The sequence below is a fragment of the Uranotaenia lowii genome, chromosome 2 (genome assembly GCF_029784155.1).
Source record: "Uranotaenia lowii strain MFRU-FL chromosome 2, ASM2978415v1, whole genome shotgun sequence".
Lineage (NCBI taxonomy): Eukaryota > Metazoa > Arthropoda > Insecta > Diptera > Culicidae > Uranotaenia > Uranotaenia lowii.
The window spans coordinates 247,198,210-247,223,395 of NC_073692.1; the positions used below are offsets into that span (position 1 = coordinate 247,198,210).

General features: G+C 34.2%; 1 protein-coding gene across 1 annotated transcript; it reads right to left on the minus strand.

Annotated features, from left to right (window-relative positions):
* Positions 1–3,718: 3,718 nt before the first annotated feature.
* LOC129747712 (5'-deoxynucleotidase HDDC2) lies at positions 3,719–24,790 on the minus strand. The gene is made up of 4 exons (XM_055742039.1): positions 24,444–24,790; positions 24,065–24,203; positions 23,842–23,996; positions 3,719–4,472 (listed from the first exon to the last, which is right to left on the minus strand). Exons 1-4 carry the CDS (start codon positions 24,699–24,701, stop codon positions 4,209–4,211), a joined length of 816 nt encoding a protein of 271 aa, XP_055598014.1. The 5' UTR covers positions 24,702–24,790; the 3' UTR covers positions 3,719–4,208.
* Between the last annotated feature and the right edge of the window lie 396 nt (positions 24,791–25,186).

The following is a 25,186-nucleotide window of genomic DNA, read 5'->3' on the forward strand; positions in this document are numbered from 1 at the left end:
TGTCTGGGTCTCATCATTTCTCGCTGCTGGTCTTCTGATGAGAGAATACCGGAGTGCATCGTTATCATCCTTCCAGAGCAGAACATACCTCATGATACCTGAGCAAGGGAATCTGCACAATGTTACCATGTTTCAAAATATCTACCTTCTGTGATATCACTTTTCAATGGTAGCATATTGCCTAAAAATTGAGATCTAGCTATCTATGTTTTGAATAACGAAGAAACCACTATCTAAATCAATTATCATCAACAAAACAATTTGAGTCCCAATCCCACTGTGCGCAAAAGCAACGCACGCGTTTACCGGACCGTAGGTAATTTATAATTCCTGAACATGGTGCTATGTATTCACAAGCCTTTTGTTAAAGGTTGAAAAACTTCAGGAGTTGGTTGTCATCGACATCATCAGAAATTATTTAGAAGCCAAGCATGGTGTGTAACAAGATGCGAAAAATGTTGCTTTACCTTTCTTGAACATGTTTAATTTGAACGTGTCATTCTTTCATAATTGTCTATAGTTATTTTTAATATAGCTAATTTTGCGTAATCGTATTGAACACAACCATTCAATATGTTATCCGTTCTTCACTTCTTGCATTTGTGAAGAATATATTGACGGGGTCTACTAAAATCGGCATAAAAATAAAGCCCAGCCATTATTTTCACTTACTTTTTGCGCAGAATGATTCAAAATATGTTAATCTAACAATTCATACAAATGAAAACTGTTTGACTCACTACAGCTAATAACAGCTTAAAACATTCTAAAGACCTATTTTTCGAAAAAAAAAATTAATTTGGTAGCAATGCATTTTTTGTGTTTTTCATCTGAAAAAAATGATTGACAGTTAGGTATATCAGTTATCACCATTCTGGAATAATTTTTAAGAAAAAAAATTATTAGTCTGATAGAAGAGATGAAACATAAGCCCCGTCTAAAGGCTGGGTTGGGAAACAACGACAACAATTCGAAAAATATGTTTAATATTTACTCTTTGATATGTAAGTTGAAACATCTCAGTTATTTGTGGTACCGTAAACTGGAGGAACTTTGATCACCGGGGTAATTTTGATCAACATGAAATTTTTGCAGATAATAATCACTAACTAAGTCTGAAGTTAAAATATCTGAAAACTTTGTTTTACGTTTGAAAGCCTATAAATTGAGTTTCAAATAGGCTAAATTTGGTTTGTAGTTGGAGATTTTATTATATTACTTAAAATGCAAATTTGAAGTTTTAAAATATCTGTTTTTTCGAAGACTCACAAACAAACACCTCTCCTGATAAAATGATAGCATTTAGAAGCAAATGGGTTGTTTTATATGAAAGTTTAACTTTTTCCTTTGTATTGGTATAGTTTAAGAGTTATTTTTATGGTCATTGTAGGTATGACAATTTTGGATATTAAAAAAACGGGCATTTTCTATGAGAAAGCCTTGTAGAACAAATGGCTAAAAAAAACCTTATCTAATGGTTAAGTTTCAATTAAAGAAAATGACATAGGAACACTGAGAGGCCTTAGGGAATTGCATGATGGTAAAATTTTATTTGTTTTGAGGACAAAAATATTGAGAAATGTTTATAATGTATGACCCTAAATGTATGCATCAAAATTGTCCATCTTTTGAGTATAATTTGTTTTTTTTTTTTTGTTTTTTTTTAAACGTTTGAAAATTGTAATGGGATGAATAAACCCTGGAGGCTTAAAATCCCAAATAAAACAACAAAACAAACAACAAAACAAACGTTTGAAAATTCAATTGAGTCCAAACACTGTTATTGATGTTTTAAGCCTTCTGTGCTAATTGGCATCAAAACAATAATTTTGAAGATGTTGAGATACGTTGAAACCATAGTGATCAAAGTTATCCAGAAACATGACATCTGAATTTGTAACAAACATTTAGTTATAGCCACTAATGCCGTCTGAATATTCTGCTATCAATGATCATGCTTTATACTCCTTACCTCAGTAAATATTTAAAAAAAAACTAGTGTTACAAAAAAGCATCCCATTCCAAAATATTAGAAAATTAATTAAAAAAGTGATCAATGTTCCCCCAGTTTACGGTACAATTTTAAAACAAACCATATAATAAAATATCCTGTGATATATCTATAAGTCAGTCGTAATATATTTCAAAATTTAGGAAAAAAAATGTAGAAGTGTGAACAAATCACAACCGGAAATGTACTGAAAATCAAGTTCCACAGAAAATCACAAAAATTAGCTTATCTATAAAGTTTTGCGTAGAAGAAAAATTGTTTGTAATTACAAAAATAAGCTTCTGTGATTTTTTTTCTGAATCACGGTAACTTAAGACAAAAAAAAAAAGATTTTGTATGTTTGAATGTTTAGTTATTAAATTCAATACATTTGAGTTATGCTTCTTAAATTGGCACACCGTTGGCAAGCGAAAAAACGAGATATCTCGTATTCAGTCCACAATGTGTTGACAACAATGCAACACGAAAAACTTTCACATACATATTCGTAAACAAAATTATATTCATTTCTAATGTGCCAAAGGTTATAAAAGGTTTAGATTTTTTTTATTTGCTTAGAGATGGCTGTGAGCTCGAAAATTCAACAAAAGGAAGCTGTGAGTGAAAAATGTTTGAAAGGTTTGTTATGCCACAAAAAAATGAAACGTAGCAATATAGCTATTTATAACGAATGAAGACAAATTTCCATACAAGCTTGAGGCTCGTTGAGCGATCCCTTATAGTTTATCAGGTAAAATGAAATTTGGCATGGATCTTTTTAGATAGCAGAAAAAGGAACGATTTCTGCACCAAGGGAATGGTACCGAAGCATAGCCCTATTTTAGACCACCCTAGTGCATGATAAGAAAATTGATCAATGCAAGAAATTCCTAAGCTGGTAAATTCAAATAAATCCTTTTTGAATGGTTTAACCCTTCATTTCATGATTTTTATTTTTCCTTAAAAATCATTTTAAGCAGTTGGAAATGATGAGTACATCGAGAAAAAAAAATAAAATAAATTACGATTTTTCACTTTTTCCATACATTAATTGTTGCAAATTTGTTACCTTATGAAACGAAGGGTTAAAGCGTACACCAAAGAGAATAAATTCTTACAACAACAAATAGCTCGGAAAACGAATGATTAACAATAAAATGTCGATTTTCCATAGCATTCGCTCCACCATAGCGAAGTCTGCATGCCTTCATCATAAAGCCAAAGCTATATCATAATTATTTAATCAGTCGGCAAAATTTATTGGCAAAACAACCGCATCTTCCACACCTTCACAATACAGCCGCTCGGTCGTGCTCCTTAATGCCACAAATTTAATTCATTATTATCGATTCATCTTACGCTTGTTCTCCCATTGACTTTTATATACCCGTGGCAAGCTAATCGTTAACCCGATCGGTGTAATAATTTATTCGTTAAATGAATTCCACCGTGTATCTTGTATGCAATAAATATTACTCTTCCTTTCGGCACAGTGTGTTTGTACGAATTCAGACAGCGCACCAGCATCAAAAGGAGTTAAACGGATCGCTGTTTCCCTTTCTTCCATTTCGATCGCACTCCCGACTCGGCACAGACTGTAGGGTGGACACGAACCAAATTGATGATAGTGGCGGCTTTTCGTTTATGCGATTCGCTTACCTGTAACTTTGCTTCGCTTCTTGACCTTTCGTTTCGGATTTTAATGCCCAAAGACAGTTCACAGACGATTTAGCAAGCGCTTTTAATTTATTTTTTCTCTTTTGCTATATATGTAGTATTGTTGATTAATTTTAAGTTAGTTGTATTTCAAGCATCGAAAGATATAAAATAAGTGATCTAATATATCGATTACTGACATAGATCCCTGAAATATAAACCTTTTATTTTTTTTTCTTGTCATTACATATGATATCTACACATCACAACTTTGTATAATCCTAAAATTAGCTAAAAAGTAAGCCTAGGCCTAGCTTTAAGTTCCACTGCCATGAAGCATACCTTCGGTTTTTCTTCACATTGACTAACCTACATGTAACGATTACATATGTTCTCACAAATTTCCCGTACCAAGTTTAAGCAGAGATGAGATCACGTTTAATAAAACTCGGTGCAATCACACCGAACAAACAAACAGTAGAAATATTTTGAATCTCGATTGAGGAAAGAATTGTGCTACATTGTGTTATTGAAAAATACGCATTATTTTCCAACTCCAGAATCATCTGCTGCTGGCCACCTCACGGGACGGCGTGGAACCATTTTCTGAACATTTTTCGGCAAACTTTTCACGCTGTGCATTGATCTCGTTCACCATGTCGATCACGAACGGGTGAGAAAACTTACCCTTTGTCGAATCAAAAAACTCTTGATGCTTCATTGGACAGTTGTCTCGTTTCTCGTACTCGAACGCCTGCATCACCATATCCAGACGGTCAAGATCCTTGACAAACTTTGCCTCTGCAGTTTTACCCTCTTCATATTCCTGTGAAATAATACGGATATAAAGAATTAATAAAGAATTAAGAATGGACACTGGCTTTTGAAACGATACTGATAACTATTTATAACAATTTCAAAATGTTTCTAAAAAAAAATTAAAACCAAATTTGGAAAGGGTGGTTATTGAAGTTCGAGAAACTAGACCCCTCCCAGCTTCCAAAACTATAATCAACATTGTCTGACACAATACGCCAATCCACCTATCACCAATTAGTCCGCTAATTTTTGGTTGGCGGATTAAACTCTGCGCTAATCTTTTAGTAATATTGCGGGTACTAGAGTTCCGCTTATTCTTAATTCCACTAACTGAAGAACGCTGAATCTTCAATGTGTTCATTGATAGATAAAAAGACAAATCATTATTCCTGTTTATGTATTAATTTATAACGAATCAACGGAAGGTAGGTGTCTAAGGGCGAATCGCAGAAAACGTCGCTGTTTAGCTTCAATCCGTTCGGCTTCATTCTGGTAGTAGGGACACCAAACAGCTGATGCATATTCAATGAAGGAGCGAGAAATACTGCAATACAAACTTTTCAGGCAATACACACCCTTGAAGTCCTTGGACACTCGAAATAAGAATCCAAGACTTCTCGAGGCTTTGTCGACAACGTAGTTTGTTATTTCTTTATTTTTTATTTACATAGTATTCCGTCTCACGACATAACTTGACGAACATAATTCCTAAAATTCATTCGGTCCATGGCAACCGTTCTCCAATTTCTCGGGCACCCCACGTTCGCCAGATCATGCTCCACTTAGTCTAACCACTTCGCTCGTTGAGCCCCCGCTCGTCTTGTTCCTACCGGATTCGTAGCGAACACCTGTTTTGCAGGACAGCCGTCCTGCATTATCGCAACATGTCCCGCCCAGCGTATCCGGCCAGCTTTCACCACCTTCTGGATACTGAGTTCGCCGTAGAGTCGCGCGAGCTCGTGGTTCATCCTTCGCCTCCACACTCCGTTCTCCTGTATGCCGCCAAAGATGGTTCTTAACACTTTTTTTTCGAACGTTGTTTGTGTGTGTCCTGAATTTAGCTTCCGCTCTAGAATTACGCCCAGATCATTGATGTGTTCTACGCGTGCGATTGGCTCATCTGCATGACTCTCATGGCATGACTGCACATTTACTGCGATTCAAAGCAGGCAGTTTATGTCACAACAGAATGCGAAGAGGTTAAATTGATTTAGTAGGAAATCAATATCATCCTGGCTTTGATGTTGCAAAATAGTTTCAGGTCGTCAGCATAGCATAGCTTCGGGCCGTCGAGGTGTGAGAGCGCATCGTTGAAGTAGATTGAGTAGATAATCGGCCCCAAATGGCTTCCCTGAGGCACACCAGAAGAAGCAGAAGTCTGAAGAAAAAGTCCCCCGTGCGAACTGTTAATTTACAACCAGATAGGTAGCTCCGGAACCAGCCAAGAAAGGGTTCACAGAAAGCCAGGCGTTCGAGCATTCCAATGGCAATATCGTGGTTGACGTTGTCGAATGCCGCAGACAAATCGGTGTGAATAGCGTCGGGTTGAGCCTTCGCAGCAAAACTTTCATGCAAGTAAGAAGTAAACGTCAGAAGGTTAGTTCTCGTGTAGCGCTTGGGCATGAATCCGTGTTGATCGTCGGAAAAAAATATTCTTACAGAACAAGAAAATCGGAACACCCGATTAGTTTTAAAAAAAAAATGATTTGAATCCAGAAGAAAGTTGATCTCATATTTTACAGATAAAAAAAGTGTAGATTTTTTTAAATTGTCTTTACACCTGAATTTATTTTCCACTTTGAAGCCTTCCTCAAACATGGTTGCCAGAAATTATTGGACAGAACAGGAGCAACATTTTGTTTTAATTGATTGATAGAAGAGTTTAAAATTTATTAAAATATCTTTCCACACAAATTAAATCTAATCGTGGACTGATCTGCCCCTACTTTCATAACAGTCCCATATGCAAAAACAAGCAAGCGAGAATATCAGCTTTTTCTGTTTTGGAATATATTTTTAAATTGTGACCACAACTTTAAGCATAAATGAAAATCGTTTGATAGAATGTGTTCTAGGTTGTCATTATAAATAGTAAAACCTGAAATTTTCGAAATTGGGCCATTGGTAAGGTCGGGTGCACAATTTCTATTCGTTATGGGACTGTTATGCGAGCATATTTGAGACCTTTTTCAAATCTACTAGCATAACAGTCCCATACAGAATATGTTTTTCTAACCAAACTACTTTCTAAGACTTAAATCGCAGACACCAGATACCCAGACTGATCAGTGGCGCTTGAATCCATACAACTACAAGTCGCCCAGAATCATACGCCATCTGTCGGGGCATCGTGAAACTACTGTGCTTCATCAAGAAAAAAATTACACTTGATAATTAACAAGCCAAATGAAAACCGTCTTGATTGAATCACCTATTAGTATTTGAAATTCTATCTCAAATATTTTCATTATCGTTTTTGTCTTCAATGTTAATTGTTTACTTTAATTTACTGTATCATAATAAGAGATGAATGTTATACAAACTATGACTGTTGATCGATTGAGATGAAAAAAAAGGCAACGTTATAGCGGTCCTTAGTTCAGAGCCAATTAATTTTGAGATTCAGTTTTGATTTCAAAATTAATTTATCCGGCTGAGTAACAGTATGAAAATTATAATGTCTGTTATAAATAATTCATTGAGTTCGGAATTGTTCGTCTTAATCTGAAAGGTTGACTGCGACCAAAAAGGCAAACTATATATAACTCCTTATAAAACTTGAATTATAATTTATCTTAACTGTTTCTTGGCTCGTACCTAGATAGGTTTGGGAAGTGAAATAAGTTAGTTATTGACATATATTGAATATCGAATAATATTTAAATGTGATAAATGTATTGATAAGTCCTTAAATCCTATTTGCCGCTGGAAGTGTTCCTGATATAATGCTGGTAATTTCACTAAAATTTATAAATTTTTGGAAAAATAACCTCAGAAACGACCGTGTTTGTCGACCGGGTATTTTTCCCTGCTCAAATGTACGTGAGAAATGTCAAAAAAAACAACGGTAATGACCATTTCGCGTGAGCTTTCATTACGTCGTATGAAACATCTTGAAAATTCACAGAAAATTGCTCCAAAAGTTATCAAAACAACTTTGAAATTTGTATTTCACATATAGAATATGTTGTCCAGGCTACAAATCTTTTATTCGAAAAAAAAAATTATTGAAAAATTGCACTGAATTTGGAATATTTCAAAATGTATGTTTCAAATCCATTTCTCTTTGCTTCCGAAATTTTTTCACCTTGGACATTCAACCAAATTCTTTGATTCAAAGTTTTGTTAAAACCATATTTCGAAAGTAATTAGTTTACTAAATGGATCCATTCTTCAAAAAACTATAATTTTAAATAAGGGTCATTTTAATGTTCCTTAACCGATGCCCAGTAAATAAGAAATAATTTCGCAGTAACTAAACTTATATATCGATTTCAATGCTTTTCCACACCAAAAAAAACGAATTTTGAACGGTAAAAGAACAGTGCTATCTTGAGGCAAACGAAAGTCATTTTTATTTTCTTGTCGTTTTATGGAATGTCAAATAGCGTATGTCTGTGTGAGTGAATTCATCTAATGTTTTGATTTTGATGTGACGAATTCACGTTTGTTTTATTTTACCCATGGATAAATCAATTACACGTGCGATATTCAAAAAATAGTTCGAAATATAATCAAAAAATAATAATAAAAGAACAACTTAACAACAGAACAGGAAAAGCTATGCTATTCTTATTAAACAGACTCGAATTGAGTTTGTTTGTCAAGAATCATCATTATGTCATCAACCAACGCTCTTTGTTAGAAATTGTACTAAATTTGCAGAAAAATGCATTATCTCGAAGCCAAAAATATTTTTTCCTCAACTGCCTCATCCAGTGGGCGGTAAAAGGGCTAGTTTGATATACAAGTTTAGTTAGATATTTCGAAATAAGACATTTCTTGAATGTGACTAAATTTTTCATAGAAAGGGAAGTTTTAGGATTTATTGGAGAAAAAAGTAAATCAAAATCTGACACTGGTTTTTTGTTGTAGATGGTGACTTAATGGTATATTTCGTTGTTGCGATTTTCATTAAGCTTCTTCTGTTAACAGAACATTCCTTTACAAATTTTGCAAATATCACCTCTACTTTTGTTTTATTCAGTTTTTGTAAACTTCTATAAATGCGGCAATTCGGCTAGGTGAAGGGTTTTGAGGAACTCTAACCGAAACAGATTGTTCAATAAAATTTTGTAAGAATCTCGTCCATTCAACTGATTAAACAGTTCTAAACAGTAATATAATTTAAAGCCACATTCAATATACTGTAGTTTTGCAATATACAATTATTGAAATGTTTTTACGATGTCATTTGTCGTTTTCTCAACAAGTCCTAGATCGTTTTATAACTATTTACAAATAATTGGGTTTGTCACAATATTTTTCTACTCGGAAAACTTGAACTTACCCTTGACGGAGGTTTCGGGGTTAACGAAATCTTACATTTGAAAGTGATCTTCACAAATGAAGCCAAAGATGTCATAAAATGGTTATTTTTCAACCACAACGCAATAAGGAAGTGGTGCAGAAAATCTCAAAATTTCATTCCATTTTCATTTATGTCGAAGTCGATGTATTTTTTATAAGCTTTATGGTTGAATTCTAGCCACATTTGGTTAATACGCTGCAATTCAAAAACGGTTCTTTAGTGGTTTTTCGAAATATATCGTGTTATTTTTTTCAAATTAAATCAAATTTTTATCAAATGTAGGTAATCAAAAACGACCGTGTTCATCGCTAGATGTAAAAAAACAAATAGCACAATGCAAATGTGTGTGTGATATTTCGAGATTTTTTCTTTTGTGTATGTGGCCGTTAGTTTCACGATAACCCGTAGATAGCGCTGCGGAACAAGCGCCAAAATCAGCCTTCAGTGGTCAGTCTGGGTATCTGGTGTCTGCGCTTAAATTCAGCCTTTCTGAAATCTCGCGAGCACACACAAGAGACAGTGAGCATTGCGCCTTTGTTCTCTTTTCTCTCCAAGCTGCGACGAGCTGCGTACCGTGCACGGACGAGAAAAAAAATGTGCCGAGCGAGACGTGTATCAAGGCATTAAGATTTCTGTTGCGATGCGAAAATCGGTTGCTCGTCTCTTGTTCAGGGATGGAAACGAAAGGATTTTGATCCGACAAACGTTTAGTCGTCAAGTGTACAAGTCGCGATCTGTACAAACCGAGAGCAAAATCATATCCCCTCGATAGAATATCTTTATTGAAACGATGATGGTTGAATACCGACAAACACATTTTGAGACTGTGTGTAGCTCGGGGAGAAGAGCTACCCTTTTTGCTAGCGAACTTTAACCAATCGCAACGTACGCTTGGCTCGCTGAGAGTGAGTGTCTTACATACACAAATCCATGCGGATCCGAATCGGATGGCGCAAACGAAGCAACAACATATGACAGACGACGTGGATGGAAGTTCAACTGTCGGCCGGCACATGTTGAAGAATTTTTTTTGGCTTAGCGCACGGGCATGGGAGTTTTTAACTGATTGATTCAAAATTTATTACCTTGTTTTAGATCACCATAGCGCTTATATTAATAATTAGTTTGAATTGGTATTAATATGATTTTTTTTAACTTTTGTATTGAAAGCTCCAAGCAGAACCTGATAAAACTGGAATAAAATCAAGTTGGCTAAAATGAGGTGATTGGGAATAAGGAAAAAACCGGAAAATTTTTGGAATTTCAAAGCTTTGCCAGGAAGCTGGAAGTTTCCACAAATCACCGGGAAAGTGTTCTTTTTTTTTAATGTTCATTTAATTGATATTTAATGATATTTCATTAAATCTTTGAACAGGTATCACCACCAGTTCGCTACATATGAACATAAAGATAAAGTTTTGCTCATTTTGTTGTAAACTGTTAACAGTTTGAAAACTCAATTAAATTTTTCTGAAATAAATAAGGATGATTTAATGATTCCGTGATACGAAGTGATATTAAACGTCTAAACTTGAAGAACATATTCGTTTTTTTCTAAACGCAGTTTGTGTTTGATATTTTTAGTTTTTCTTTATTAAAACCTTGATTTGATACCTCAAATATACCTTTTTACTATACTATTATTTTAAATGTCAAGTCTGTTTAGATTTCATAAACCATTTTCATGAAACTCCCATATTTATAAAAATTTACCACCAAACTTCACAGTTTTTTTTTCGAGGCGTGGAACCCTTATCAATTAAAATACATACTTATGAAAAAAAAATTTTTTTTTGTTAAATGTTTTGTGTTTTTTGTTTATTGTATAGTAGCACACCCGATGCGCTTTGCTACACTTTCTTGGAATAATTAAAATTTTTTTAAAATAATTTTGATTTAATAAATTTGCATCTTCTTATAACATAATCAATCAGAAGCACACTTTTGAAAATGAAAGCTGCTGCTTACTTTTGTAATGTTAATGCGAATATAAATTAAAATCTTAAATTGTATATTGTTCATTGTATTCTGAACATGGATTTTTTTTACAAATATATGAATGTGTGAATATTTTGCAAAAAACGGTTTGACTTTGATATTTTCAGTATGGCATGTTCTTTTTAATTTTCATTTCAAATTTTCTACGACCACGACACTTTTTCTTCTGAAACAAATTACTTTTAATGTAGGATTTAAATTTTTGGTCCATCAAAATTTTAAATCAATTAAAATTCAAATAAATGTTTAAATTTTCAATATTGAAAGTTAACATTGAAGTGATTTTTGGGCTACAATCATGTCTACATGCCTGTATCTGATTTTCTTTCTTAGTGCATTCGCCAAGACTTCGTGATTTTCAAGATTCTCCGAGATATGATTTTAAAGAAAGGTCCAATACGGACCTATGTCCACATAAAAAATAAGATTTTGTTTATAAATAATCTGAAATTGCCAAAAAGTCGTTTATTTTGTTTTATATTCAATAAAAGGTTAAATTTTGATTCAATTTAAACAATTTAATTCCAATGACATCCAGAAGTTCATATTGCAAGTGGATATTCGAGTATGAGAACTCGTCTTACAAAATTGATAAACAAAAGCCAAAATTATCAAATGAAAAATTTAATTAGATTTTTTTTGTTTAAATACAAACACATCAATTTCGAAGAATCCTTTAAGTTATTATTCATTTCTTTTAAATATGCATTTTTAATTCATTATTCTAGCATAAAAGATTCAAAATCTTGTCAGATTATGAATTATACAATTAAATTGAGATATTTCATATTGATTTTTAATCCTCACACAAATAAGGGCACAATTTTAATTGCTTGATTGGTTCTTAACTCTTTTTGTGGAAATATCTCCGTTTATTTTACAATATTCAATCGAAATTACCTTTAACTGATAAAACCTAAAAATCAGCTCAAACCTGATATGTTATTATATAGATTAAATGAGATACCCAACGCTACCAAATTCTCCTTCCTTCGAAGTGTCAAGAATAATTAAAAAGCGCTGAATGGACAATTAGTTTTTTTCTATTAGATCTGGAAACTGGAATTCAAAGTTAAACACTTGAAAAAAAAACAAGTACAATTATTTAAATTTCATTTGGACTTTTTGGTAAAACTATAGAATAATTCGAAGAAAACTTTAGGTTTTAATTGAATTATTAAATTTCTCTAAGAACGCGGGTAGTTTTGACTTCTTGGAAAAAATTGGAAAGGGTCTCTCTTGCATGATTTTTCTTAGTTGGGTTTATATGTTAATGTTGAAAGAATGTTCAACCACGCTTATTTTAAGGCATAAATCAAAATATTCGTAGTTCTTTACTTGTTCTGAAAATTTAAAAGTTATGCAGAATTTAAATTCTATTTTAATTTAAGTACAACTACTTAGTTTGAATTTACTTCATGTTTTTTTAAAGATTGTTGTTTTATAAGTTATGATTGATTGATTTCATCAATATCCCACACACATGATTTGGATTCAGGATGCAAAATTCTATCTAAATAAATCAGGTTATCAGGTTTTTCACATAGACACTGATAATGTTGTTCCCATGTATTATTTAAATGGAACAGAATTTAATACATTTACAAAAAAATCAAGCATCGAACTTTTAAATTAAAAACTGCAGTTTTAAAGATTTACAAACAACAATTTTTTACAATTACTAAAAATATCCTGGAGCGTATAACATATAACCAGTCAATACTAATGATTAGATATGGAAAAAGCAGTGTTGAAAATAAGCACTTTTCAACACTGTTTTTAGCTAAATTTTACTATTTAAAAAATGCCTCTGAAATCTTTAAACAGAATGATGCAACTAACATTCTGCACCTAAGCCAACGTAAATATGTAGTTCAGAAATTGAAATCTCAATGATTTTTTCAAATAGATATATCTTTTTTTATTTATGCTACAAGTTGCGAAAAGTAGATTTTCCAGCACGAGTCGAGGATTTATCTAACGAGGGTTACCGTGTGGTGAAAAATTCGATTTTGGCAACGAGTTGTATGCAATTTTATTCTTGCAATTTCGTCGGTAACCATCGGGCATCAAACAGAAAGGAAGTCTAAAAACAGTGCTGAAATTTAGCACACCGTTTCAACACATAATATCAAAAAAGTCAATAAAGTCAATAGATTCTAAATGTAATCTTTTTTAGATCTATTTAAATTTTTTCGAAATTTCTTTCATTTTTGTGGATTTTTTTTACTTCTTGCAACAGTTTTCCCCCAGTTTTCCACCCACAACCTTCCGCCAACCCCCCCCCCCCCCCCCCCCCCTCATCGTTTGAATTGTTTTTCATCTTTTACTATATTACATTCCAAGGCTTATCTAATTAATTGCCGTTGCGTACTATTCCAAACAAACGACCAAGCAACACACAAATGTTGTTGCGAGCAAGAGCTACTCTTTGAATCTTCCAAAAAATCACAATCTTAACGCTATGATGGGATCCGATCGCATGTTGTACATATCGCGATCTGTGCTAAGTCAGGATCTGTACGTTTAGAGATTCGCATTTTTTTGCAACCACTCACAACAATCCGTATGTACGATATTGGAAGGCATAGCGAGTGCGCTCATCAAGGACTTTCTTTTTATCTTGCTTTTTTAAGATTGTGGTAACTCGTCACTCTCGGAGATCTCCCCACATAACTGTAACAGAGCAGAGAGTATCGCTTGCTAGGGCGATTTGAATGTGTCCTACGGTTGGTCGCTCCCTGTTCAAAAGTCGCTAGAAGAGATTTTTTTCCATCCCTGCTCTTGTTACGTTGTGCGTGGTACATGAGATACATGTACATGCGACAGCTCGTGCGCATTTTCTCGCGAGACGTCTCGTGTACTTTTCTCGTTCAGTACAAAAATTTGATTCTGTTAGCGGCGCTGCGTTTAAAGCCACGGCTTGCTTGTCAAACTGGTTAAACCAAAAGGTCGATGTCGTGTGGCGCATGGCAAACAATCAATGCATCTGACGGTGACATCCAACAGATCTTGCCCTGCCGCTGGTAGTAAAGAGAATTTTATAGTATGGGATGAATCAGCAGCAAAGCAAACGTAGCGTATTTTAATCTGATTATCCAACATAGTTTTAAGTTCACTCATATAAAAACGTCTTTCACTTGGTGGCATCTATCTATATATATATATATAAAAATGAATGTTTGTCTGTCTGTCTGTTCCCCATAGACTCGGAAGCTGCTGAACCGATCATCGTTAAAATTGGCCTCTGAGGGTTTTTGGGGCCGGAGATGGTTTCTATAATAGTTAAAACCCCATCCGACTTAAGGGAGTGGGGGCTTCCATACAAAATTTGTAGTTTTTCGAAACAAATTAAAGTCAAGACATCCATTTTCTCGAGATTTTTTTTTTCCTTTAGGCGGTTTGTTTTTCGTCTCCATGGCCGAGGCGTCGGTCGCGAGCTAACGACGCGAGAGGATAGTAACCATGGCATAGCATACTGATCAGTGGGAATATTTTGGCGCGTATTTCTCAACCAAGCATATTTTCAATGCAAGGGGTGGCGATATGAAGCCTTGATGTGATTTTTTTTTCTACTTGATTCCTAGCTCATTTGTACAGCACATGGTTATGAATGACGCCTAGATGAGATCCAAATTGACATTTTGCCGATCGAATAAAACATATACATTATTTTTGCCAAAATCTGAAATTGAAAGTCATGGCATCCATTTTTAGAGATTTTCTTTTCTTTTAGGGGTTTGTTTTTCGTCTCTATGATCAAGCAAACGTCGTCGCAAGTGGATAGTAACCAAAGCATACTGTTCATTGATCGCTGGAAAAATTTAACAATTTCTTATGCACGTGGGGGCGATATGCAACCGAGATATGTTTTTTCTTGCTTATTGTATGCAGCACGTGGAAATAAATAACGCTTAGATGTGACACGGATTGGTATTTTATCAATCGAATCAAAACCAATTGATTTAATGTCTAAAAAATATAAATTTAGTTCTGATGCTAATGAAATAATGGTATGACACTTTGCGGACAATTGAAAAAAAAAATACTGAAAGGAAAGAATTAACATACAAATTTTTAACCCATTTTGCCTACAAGCTTATTTTTGAATCATATTGATAACAGAAATATGAATAAGATGTTATCTACAGAGGTAGATCGGAAACATTTTGTCGAACATGTAAAAATGTACTTAACTGAAAAAGAAGATTAAAAAATCCGATCTGACACATTAACTGATCAAGAGCCTTTTCTTTAAATTAGATAAGATAGGGCTGACGTGTTCATAAGTGAAAGGTATCAGTGAAATAAATTGATTTTTATTGACCAAAAGTGAGGGAATTCATTTTCCGGAATAATTTTCATTCAAGCAACACTAGAGCATGTTCAATCGTTCAACTTTTCTCTTTTACAAAAAAAATAAAAAAATTATTTTCTACTAAAAATTGTTACTTTAGCCCAAATACACAACTGAAACGAATTTAGAAATGAAAATGGAAGCTTTTTATTTTTAATAATTCTGAAAAAAAACATCGTACTTTTTGCTGTGTTTTTGTGTTGTGTTGCTGTGCATAAAAGAGACTTTGGATCCGCTTCTTTTTTGAAAAGTGAGACTTTAGAACTGATATTCAACTGTAAGCTATATTTTTATTAGAAATTTTTAGTATACTTTTAAAGTGTTCAAAACAATATTTCCTCCTGTCAACTTACACGCTGGGACAAGGGCAAACGTCGAACTTTTAAGAAATTCGTCTTCAAAATGATTCAATATGTTGGAAAGACCAGAAGGGGTATTCTGAATGTTAAATCTGAAGCGGATATTTAAAATTCTTAAATGTCTTTGTAAATGAAGGTCATTTGCTTTGAAAAGCATTCGTTAAAAGTGGAATAACAAACATACATTTATACTGCTGGAATACTGCAGATATATCAATGAAACTAGATAAAACAAACAAACAGATATACGTATTAAATCCATTTTGAAGCCATAACTCTGACGCATATGAAAATAAGCTTTGCATTCACACTTGCCCCAATATACGGGAGAAATGTTTTCTTAGAAATTTGTTTTTGCCAACATTTTTGAATATTTCACTTTCAAAGAAAAATAAGAAAACGCGGAGAAATTATTTTGTGATGCAACTGATATCTTCTGCTTTAATAAATTTATTAAAAAAAAGAAATTTGCACTGCATAAAATCGATAATTTTCATACCATGATAGGTGTTGTTTGGGAAAACTTCAAGCTATAATGTCTCATGTCCACGAGTTTGGCATATGGTGAAACATTTTTTTAACATAATTTTGGCGCTAGAAGGATAGATATTCAAACTGCTTCGAAGGGCGAGGATGGTGAAAAAAGCTGTTTGAAAATGTTTATTAAAAATCCTTTTCATCGTTTTTTTTTTTAATTTCGATAGCTTATTTTTTTAAATCCAAAAAATACATCATCTAAAGCTAATCAGGGGCTGGAAGTGCTCATAATACAGAATTTAAGGGATACACTAAAAAAAACTGTCCCGTTTCACGCTATTGATCAGTTTTCTAAATTCTATTTGAATAAAGTACAATTCCAATATGCGAATATTTTTCTTTCAATTAGAAATTTATGTAAACTCGAGCCAGGTTAATCAGCCTACCTGCTTCAAGCAGTGGGGGACAAAATTGGAAAAGATGGGGGAGCTCCCATGTAAGTTTAAGATAAAGAGCTTTTCAAAGAAGGGGCCATATTTGAAAAGAGGGTTTTTTTTGCGTACGGATATTTGGCATAACTCAAAAATAGATGTGACAAATGTTTTTTGTGGAAGTTCGTAACTTCCCTTTTTGGGAAAAAGGTGGATAATCCTTAAATATTGACATTATTTGAGTCATTATGAAGCTTTAAAAACAGAGTTCAAATTTCAGATCTTGAAAAACAAGTTCAGAGATCAAGTTCCAGTAAATAATATATACCATCTTTGAATTACAATTCGGAACTCCAGCTGCAGCTCTCATTTCAAAGTTGTTGGTTCTAAACCATGATGAGGATTTATTTAAAAAAAAAGCTTACAAAAATCTAAATTTGAATAAATTTTTAAAAATAACACTTATTTTTGCAAGGTGTAGAAATGCAGTTGTAAATATTTATCAGCAATGACAAAAAGAGCCACGATCCTGGATCGACTTTTAATTTAAATAACAACTTAGCGCTAATTGTTTTCTCTGGCCTTCTATTCATTCATTCAATTCTTCTCACACAGCATAAGAAATAAGTCATTAGGGGAAAAGTTCATATAACGCCCCATGTGGCTAATACGCGCCACCCTTGTTTTGAAGAATCTGAAGCATTTTAAGCCTATAAAATATTACCAATTTGTTCTAAATGCTGTGATTGGTCATGGCAAGTATGAATTTTATCTTAAAATGCTCCTATGTCGTGATAATTTCACAATTTAGGTTTTTCTTCATTTCGATCTAAATTTTAAAACACTTTCAATAAGGTGTCACCAAGCAGAGAAAAACGAATAAGACAATATTTTCTGACACATCGATAGAGGAGAATCTAAACTACGATTTAATGCTAAAAAATTATACCGAACTCGCTATGGTATGCTTTTTATGGGTATGTTTTATCACGGCCCATGCGCTCGTTATAACGCGCCAATCGTAGTAGGCTGAAAATAGCATTAATTTTTCAAAAAGGCCAAATTTCATTGAAAATGAACAAAAAGTCTAAAACCTTATTTTAAGCGTTAATTCAGCCCAAAAAATCAATTTTTATTTTTTTTTTAAATTTTGATTAGTCCATTTTGATTTTCTTTTCAGTCAAAGTGTCTGTAAGTATTGGTGTGTTTTCGGTCTTCGGCTGCTTTCGGGTGTGTTCGGCTGCTAGGCGCGTATTGAATACACGGCGGCGCGTATTTGCAATACAGTTTTGTTCTGTGGCTTTGAATAAGGTTTTTAAAAATCAAGTTTTTGAAGCAACTATAGCAATTTGAGTAATAAAAAATCATAGGCATTTGTAGAAAACAATTTTCTTCAACGATTGCATCCATTTTTAACACAATTTGTACGTGGAATACATAGAAAATCAGCGATTCGCTTAGGTGGCGCATAATAGGGCATGTTCCCCTAAACGTGTTTAAAAAACCGGCTGCGCAGCAAACCATCGTACACGAGACGTCTCACGAGCATTGTCTCGCGAGCTTTCTCGCGTAGGTACATCCAGTACACAGAGCTCGCTCGTGTCAGAAAAAGACGATATATCCCCGAACGCATCGCAATATTTTCCAAATGAGAAGTAAACAAGCAAGCAACAAATCTCATGTGACATGCACAGTCGCAACGCTTGCGAATAAAAAAGCTGTGAGCGAGAGCGAACATTTTCTCGTCACACGGATAAGCAGCGCGCGTACAGAAAGACTGCTTAAATTTGATCATTTTTAAACTACTAAATGCAGTTATCAGAAAAAGAAACATACGTTTGGAAACATATCGTGAATTCCACATTGAAAGTTGAATCTTTTTACGATTTCTGATTGCATCTGATAGTTTTTCGCTCAGGAAGACATTCCTTCCTTCTTACTGGCCTGCCTTCGAAAACTAATGTGCATGATTCGACATCAAGTGAGTTGAATCTTTCTTTAATGATTCAAAGTAATAAATCAAAGACTATTTCGCCGAAAGAAACATTGAATAGCAACTAAATCTGTGGTATTTCACATATGGGACTGTTATGCGGGTATAGTTTATATGGGACAGCCACGAGTTGATATTTTTTTGTAGTGCGAGTAGGGGCAGTGATGAAGTTGAATAAAACAGAAAATTTAAAAATACGAACTAAAATCGGCCCTTATTCATCCTTTTTTATACTTCACTCATTTAGCGTTTTCCATTAGCGATCTCTAACTTTGACCGAATCAGCGATTTAATAAGCGCTGCTAGTTTCTACGTGAGCGATGCTGGACATATGGAAATTCAAATTCGACATGTGAGGGTATTTGAGTACGACACATGTTTCTGTGCTGGTTCCCACCCTTTCCATATGAGCTTCCATAAACTTTGCCTCATTTAGAATTGGAACAAACTTTTGCTCATATTATGACGCTCCTGGTGGACGGATTGGGAAGTTCTTGGTACACACGTGTCGGGAGTTTTGTCAGCTTTACGTATTTATTTTCAACATTTCGCAAATCGACTGTACTTTGTAAACAAACAACATGAAAGCCGAAAGAAGGGAAAAATTGTGAACAGTTTTTTGGAAAATCCATTGCGGTCTGCATCAAGGCTAGCCAACCAACTGAAATTGCCCAGAAATATCGTATAGCGCGTTATCAAACGGTATAAGGAAACATTACCGATGATTCGTGAGCTTCAAGCCAATCGTCGGAGTGGAACTGTCGACCGCAACCTGCATGGAAGGATTTTGAAGACGATTGAGAGGAATTTCAATCTGTCGGATTGTGATTTGGCCAGAAAATTCGGTACTGTCCATAGTACCGTGAGGAGAATTCGGAATGAGGTCGTATCGAGCTATCTAACAGTCAAATCGGACCATAAGACAGAATAGTGTGGACAAAAGCCAGGCCCGTTCGAAGGGCCCGTCTAAGGGGGGGGGGGGGGGGGGTTGTTTTCGAAATTAAAAGTCAGCTAAAAAATATAACGAGCTTAGTTTTTTAGTTTAAAATTTTAACCTCTGTATATTTTGACATTGTCTTCAGAATATAGGACAAATGTAGATATGATGTTTTTCTTATCAAAAATTTAGATTTATAGGCTTCAGAGAAGATTATTTTTGCAAAACACGAAAATTCAGGATTTAAACACAAAGACTAACTTATCGAAAATATTACAAAAAAATTGAAAAGTCTGACTTGAAGAATATCGGTAAAACTAAAAAACGATTCTGTAAAATTCAGTGGTGGTTTTCGAAATTAAAAGTCAGCTAAAAAATATAACGAGCTTAGTTTTTTAGTTTAAAATTTTAACCTCTGTATATTTTGACATTGTCTTCAGAATATAGGACAAATGTAGATATGATGTTTTTCTTATCAAAAATTTAGATTTATAGGCTTCAGAGAAGATTATTTTTGCAAAACACGAAAATTCAGGATTTAAACACAAAGACTAACTTATCGAAAATATTACAAAAAAGTTGAAAAGTCTGACTTGAAGAATATCGGTAAAACTAAAAAACGATTCTGTAAAATTCAGTAAATCTATTTGGAAATTAAAAACAACCTATGTAAATTAAAAAGATAAGTTTATTAACAATTCAGAAGGAATTTTTTCAATAAATCATCATGGCATACTAAAAACTGTTTTTAAGAAATTAATTGATAAACAGCATTCTGGAGCATTTGATTTTTTTTTTTTGAGTTCACTGTTCTGAACTCTTATCTTTGGTCCGATTTGTCTGTCACCAGTGTCACCTCTAGTTTTGATGGTATGATGTTTATGGTTTTTAAAATTAAGTTGTGTTGAATTTTGACTGAGATAAATCATTGAGAACTGATGAACTAACAAATCTACATGAAATAAAAAAAAACTGATCTCGAATAATATTTATTTGATGAATATAATGAAAAAAGATCTTAACTACTTAAATTCTACAGATTTGAAAAAAATTAAAACTATCATTACCAGTATAACTGGCATAACTGAAGAAAGTTTGAAAACAAATCATTCGACAAATTTGTTTAACCTTTTTGCAGAAATAGAAGCTGATAAAAAACCATTTGAATATTTGAATTCTAGGCACCCAAATGAATAAGTTCTAAAATTCTTTGCACCTTGGAAAAATATGAATTTTGTGGTCTTGTGTAATTTATCAAAACACTTTTGAATATGACGTTTGAGAAGAATTGAAGAATTGAGAAGAACAAAAACGAAAACCTTACTAGAGCCTGAAATTGGTTTCTGTTGTGTTTACAATAAAAGTGTTTTCGACTTTCAGTCAAATGGGCCAAACCCTCTCGAGAGTAGGAGAGTTCTTCTCCCAGGAGATCTCGAAAACAAAAGGCTTTGTGACATAAGGGAACCTAGAAAAGTTATGAAAAGGTTTAATACAGTCTCTTGGATTTTGACCAGCAACCAGCAAGGACGTACTTATTTACATCTCCGAAGAAACCCCTTTTCCTTGAACCCCAATTGTGAAGATAAAATAGTTTCTTGAATAATATTTCATTTAAGCATAAAATTTGTAATGGCATAAACGATTTTTTAATAATCAAAGAGATTATTAATAAAGTAATGGATACTAGGTTTTAGATTTTTTTTATCTAATTCTACTGGCCATTGAGCACCTGTCACATGGCTTATAACTTGTTGGTTTGTAAAATTATAATTCGATGCATGAATTTTGAATTTAAAATGGTTGGTTTCAAATTCTGAACTTATTTTGTTACATTTCTTAATAAAAACCCATTCTTAAGCTAGGGTTTTTGTGTGTCTAGATTTGAGTTTCAATACAAGAGGTTGATTGAATTGCAACTCTAAACTTACAATAAAAAACCAGTTCCAATTCGTGAAGGTCATATATTGTCTTTGGCTTAGAAGCTATATGACCAGGTGCTGACCAAGTTCAACGGGTGTCTTCTGATGGAAACCTTCAAGGGCCTTGACTCAAGGCATACTTCGGGCAAATCCCAGGTCAAAAATTTTACTTGGCAACGGCTCGGGGGGATGTTTCAGTCAAATTTAAATTGATTTTGGCGACAAATTTGCACGAAAATTTTGGATTTGGCAGGCAAAAAACGAAAGTTCTTGTTACAAAAAAGACAATGACGTCGGAACTATACCAAAAAGAGTGTCTCTAAAAACGAATTTTGCGGTTCATTCGATTCCACGACCATCCCATAATGTTTTGGCCAGATTTGGCAAGCTGTCATTACAGCAAAGTCGTTCAAGAATGGTATGCAGAGAAAGGGGTCCAGTTTATTCCGAAAAATCTTAAACCACCAAGTTGCCCCCAGTTCCGCCCAATTGAGAAATACTAGGCAATCATGAAAAGGAGACTCAAGGCAAAGAAAGGGAAAGCTTGTCAAAGCCATCAATCAGATGAAGACCTGGTGGAAGAAGATAGCTAAAACGATGGATGAAGAAAGTTTGCGCCGATGAAAATCCCAGAAAAACAAAAAAAAGGTTTGCGCCGCCTAATGAGCCGTGTTACAGAAAAAATTGGAGAATTTCTTCGAAACCGTGACGAATAATTGTATCCGAATTTTCTCTAAAATATGAAGAAAACGCTACATTTTTATAAAAAAGATCTTGAATTCAATAATAAATGGCTGAAATACAGGCAATTGTTTTGTTCTAATTCTATCTAAAGCAAGCTTGATTACAAACAACACATTTGGGTGAAAGGGTTTTATTACTCCGGGTTTGAGCACAATTGGAGTCCAACTCAAAGGCCCCACGAGGAAAAAACATATTTTGCCTTTATCAAATTCAGAATCTTATAGCAGTGCATTTTTCTGTAAAATAAACATTACATTTTATGTTGCTCAAAAATTTGTTCAGCACTTATCAAATCATTATCTACTGAACATCAAGTAGTTAACAAATAAAGGCCCAGTCTCGAAAAAAGTCGGTCCTCAAAATTCAAACAGCTGTAACTTGGAATTACATAGGTACCTGGGGCCAGTTTGGAGTGCTGATTTCAAATTTGTTGACCATTTATCTACTAAACCTTTCAAAAACTTGATCTATGTATGTTATGAAAAGTAAAAATAACTTTTTTTTAGAAATTATCAAAATTTTCAAATCACTGTATCATTTTTCACGTAACGAATATCTTTTTATGGGCCTCATATGAACTTCGAGTTAACCGAGCAATAGCAGTATGGTATCAAATAATATGATATCATATGCTTTATGCATTATCAGAAGAGTTCACTATCTTACCGTAGTTGAATTTTCAATACCTGTCACCTAACCTTACTCGTTTCCATAAATTTGGATTCTTGCTAGTGTGATTTAAAAATAAGTATGAAAAAGATATATTCAAGTGCATTCATTCTAGAGCATTGGGGAGGCAAATACCACCGCCTATACCTAACCTAGCAATACTTGAAACATCCTAATTCTATGAAACTAAACTAGCTAACTATCTTACCAAACATATTATGCCCTATTGAAAAGTATCACTTTATGACGGCTAATTGTGATAGAGACCAACAATAGCCATAAAAACTGAAAACGGGCTTGCTGGTAGGAGTAACAATAATAATAAATGCGTTTCTTTTTCGTCTTCGGTTCGGTCGTAGACTCGTTCGAATGCGATTGGTGAAAACTTGACTATAAAATTGTTTTAGCTTCAAACGACTGGGGGTTGAGTGACTGGAGAACGAAGTGACTGGCGTATAAGGAACAGTCACAGTCATATGACTAATGACGATGACTGATGCCAACCCTGCTCAGATTTGTCCTTAAAATTTCTATTAGATGCAGAGCAACTATTTTATTACTATTTGATAATATTTGACGTTTCTTAAATAGATATTATCCTTGAAATACAATTCAACAAAAATTCAATATTTTACATATGATATAAAAAATGTTGCAAATATTATAGGTACAGAAAAGACTGTCGGAAAATAATTCTATAGGCGTGTTTAAAAATTATGTGGTGTAGAATTTTTCATATATTATAATTTCAAACGCAAACCCCAAAAGAATTTTGGACAGGAACTTGGTTGAGATGTTTGTCAACGTACTTAGATTTATCTGATTTACGTATTTTTAATGATTTGCAGTGTTTTTGTACAATATAAAAATAATTCAGATTTTTTCAGGCAAGTAACCGAGATGTGTCTTCCACACAAATAATAGAATAATATGATAATATCAACAAACTTATTGTACTTACATTGAATAGTGCTAACAGTCTTTCTTTTGTGGGTCCCAACAGATCGGCTATCTCTGACATTGCAGAAAACTCGCGCAATAGTTTTTCTTCTCTCGAGATGCCGCAGTAAGGTGTAATGTCGCCCACAATGCTTTCGGCAAGGTCATGCACTAATGCTAAAAATAAATCCAAACGTCAGCTTTATCGATAAAACATCCAACAACGTACGGAAAAGCTGTCTTACCCATTTCCATGACCTTTATACGATCCAGACCTTGACTACCATCCAACAGGAATGACATCATCCCCATACGGTACATATGACCAGATATACTTTCGCAATCTTTCACATTCCGCAAAACCCAACCAGTTCGTTTTGTATGCTGAAATGAGAAAAAAAATTTAGTTAACACCAAAAATCAAGGTTGATCATATGATTGACAACTGCTGCTTGTGACGTATTTCTCAGTCATAATGTACACATCCAAACTGATCATGGTCACAATTACTTTACCTCCATAACATATTTGTAAAATCAAAATTACGTAACTAGCAAAAATTACTAAACAAATCTTTTGGTACTAATAAAACAGTAATATTCCTGAAGTAAATTATGCCATTACCTTCAGATTTCCAACCAATTCCAAAAATCTCACATAATCACTGAACTTTTTCTGCTGACCAGATTGATCCTGGGCCACTGTTCCAGATGGTTGGGTTTGGCCACTGGGCGTCCCTTGTTCTGTTTGCTGTTGCTGCTGCAGCATCGAATCGACACCGTTCACGTGAGTTTCCCGCGACATTACTAATTTTGATAATTTTGTACACAGAACAAACGAATGTTTTCGCAGCTTGGTCGATAACCTATAAATAGCAAGCATTTTTATGCTAAAAGTTTGGGGCCGTTTGCAACTTTTCCCATATCGTTTTTCTTCAGATCTCAGCTGATGATTAATGTTTCACTGACAGTCAGAAGAACGGGTAAACAAATTGGAGTGCGTTCACACAGTACACACGCTTGTGTTGAAAACTTTAAAGACGTAAATTTTAAAGCAGTTAGCACACTACCTACTTACCTAAGGGTCCAGCGCCGATTGACCGGCGCATAGGGCTGAGATAAAAGATCTCCACTGCTGGCGATCCGGAGCCAGCGTCTTCACTTGCTTCCAGCCAAGGTTCTCGTCAACTGTGCGGATTTCAGCGGCTAGACTTCGCCGCCACGAGCTTTTGGGCCTGCCTCTTCTTCGATGCCCATCTGGATTCCAGTCAAGCGCCTCTCTGCAAATCTCGTTTTCATCTCTTCGCAGCGTGTGCCCAATCCATCTCCACTTACGTTCTCGAATCTCGATTTCTAGCGCCTTTTGAT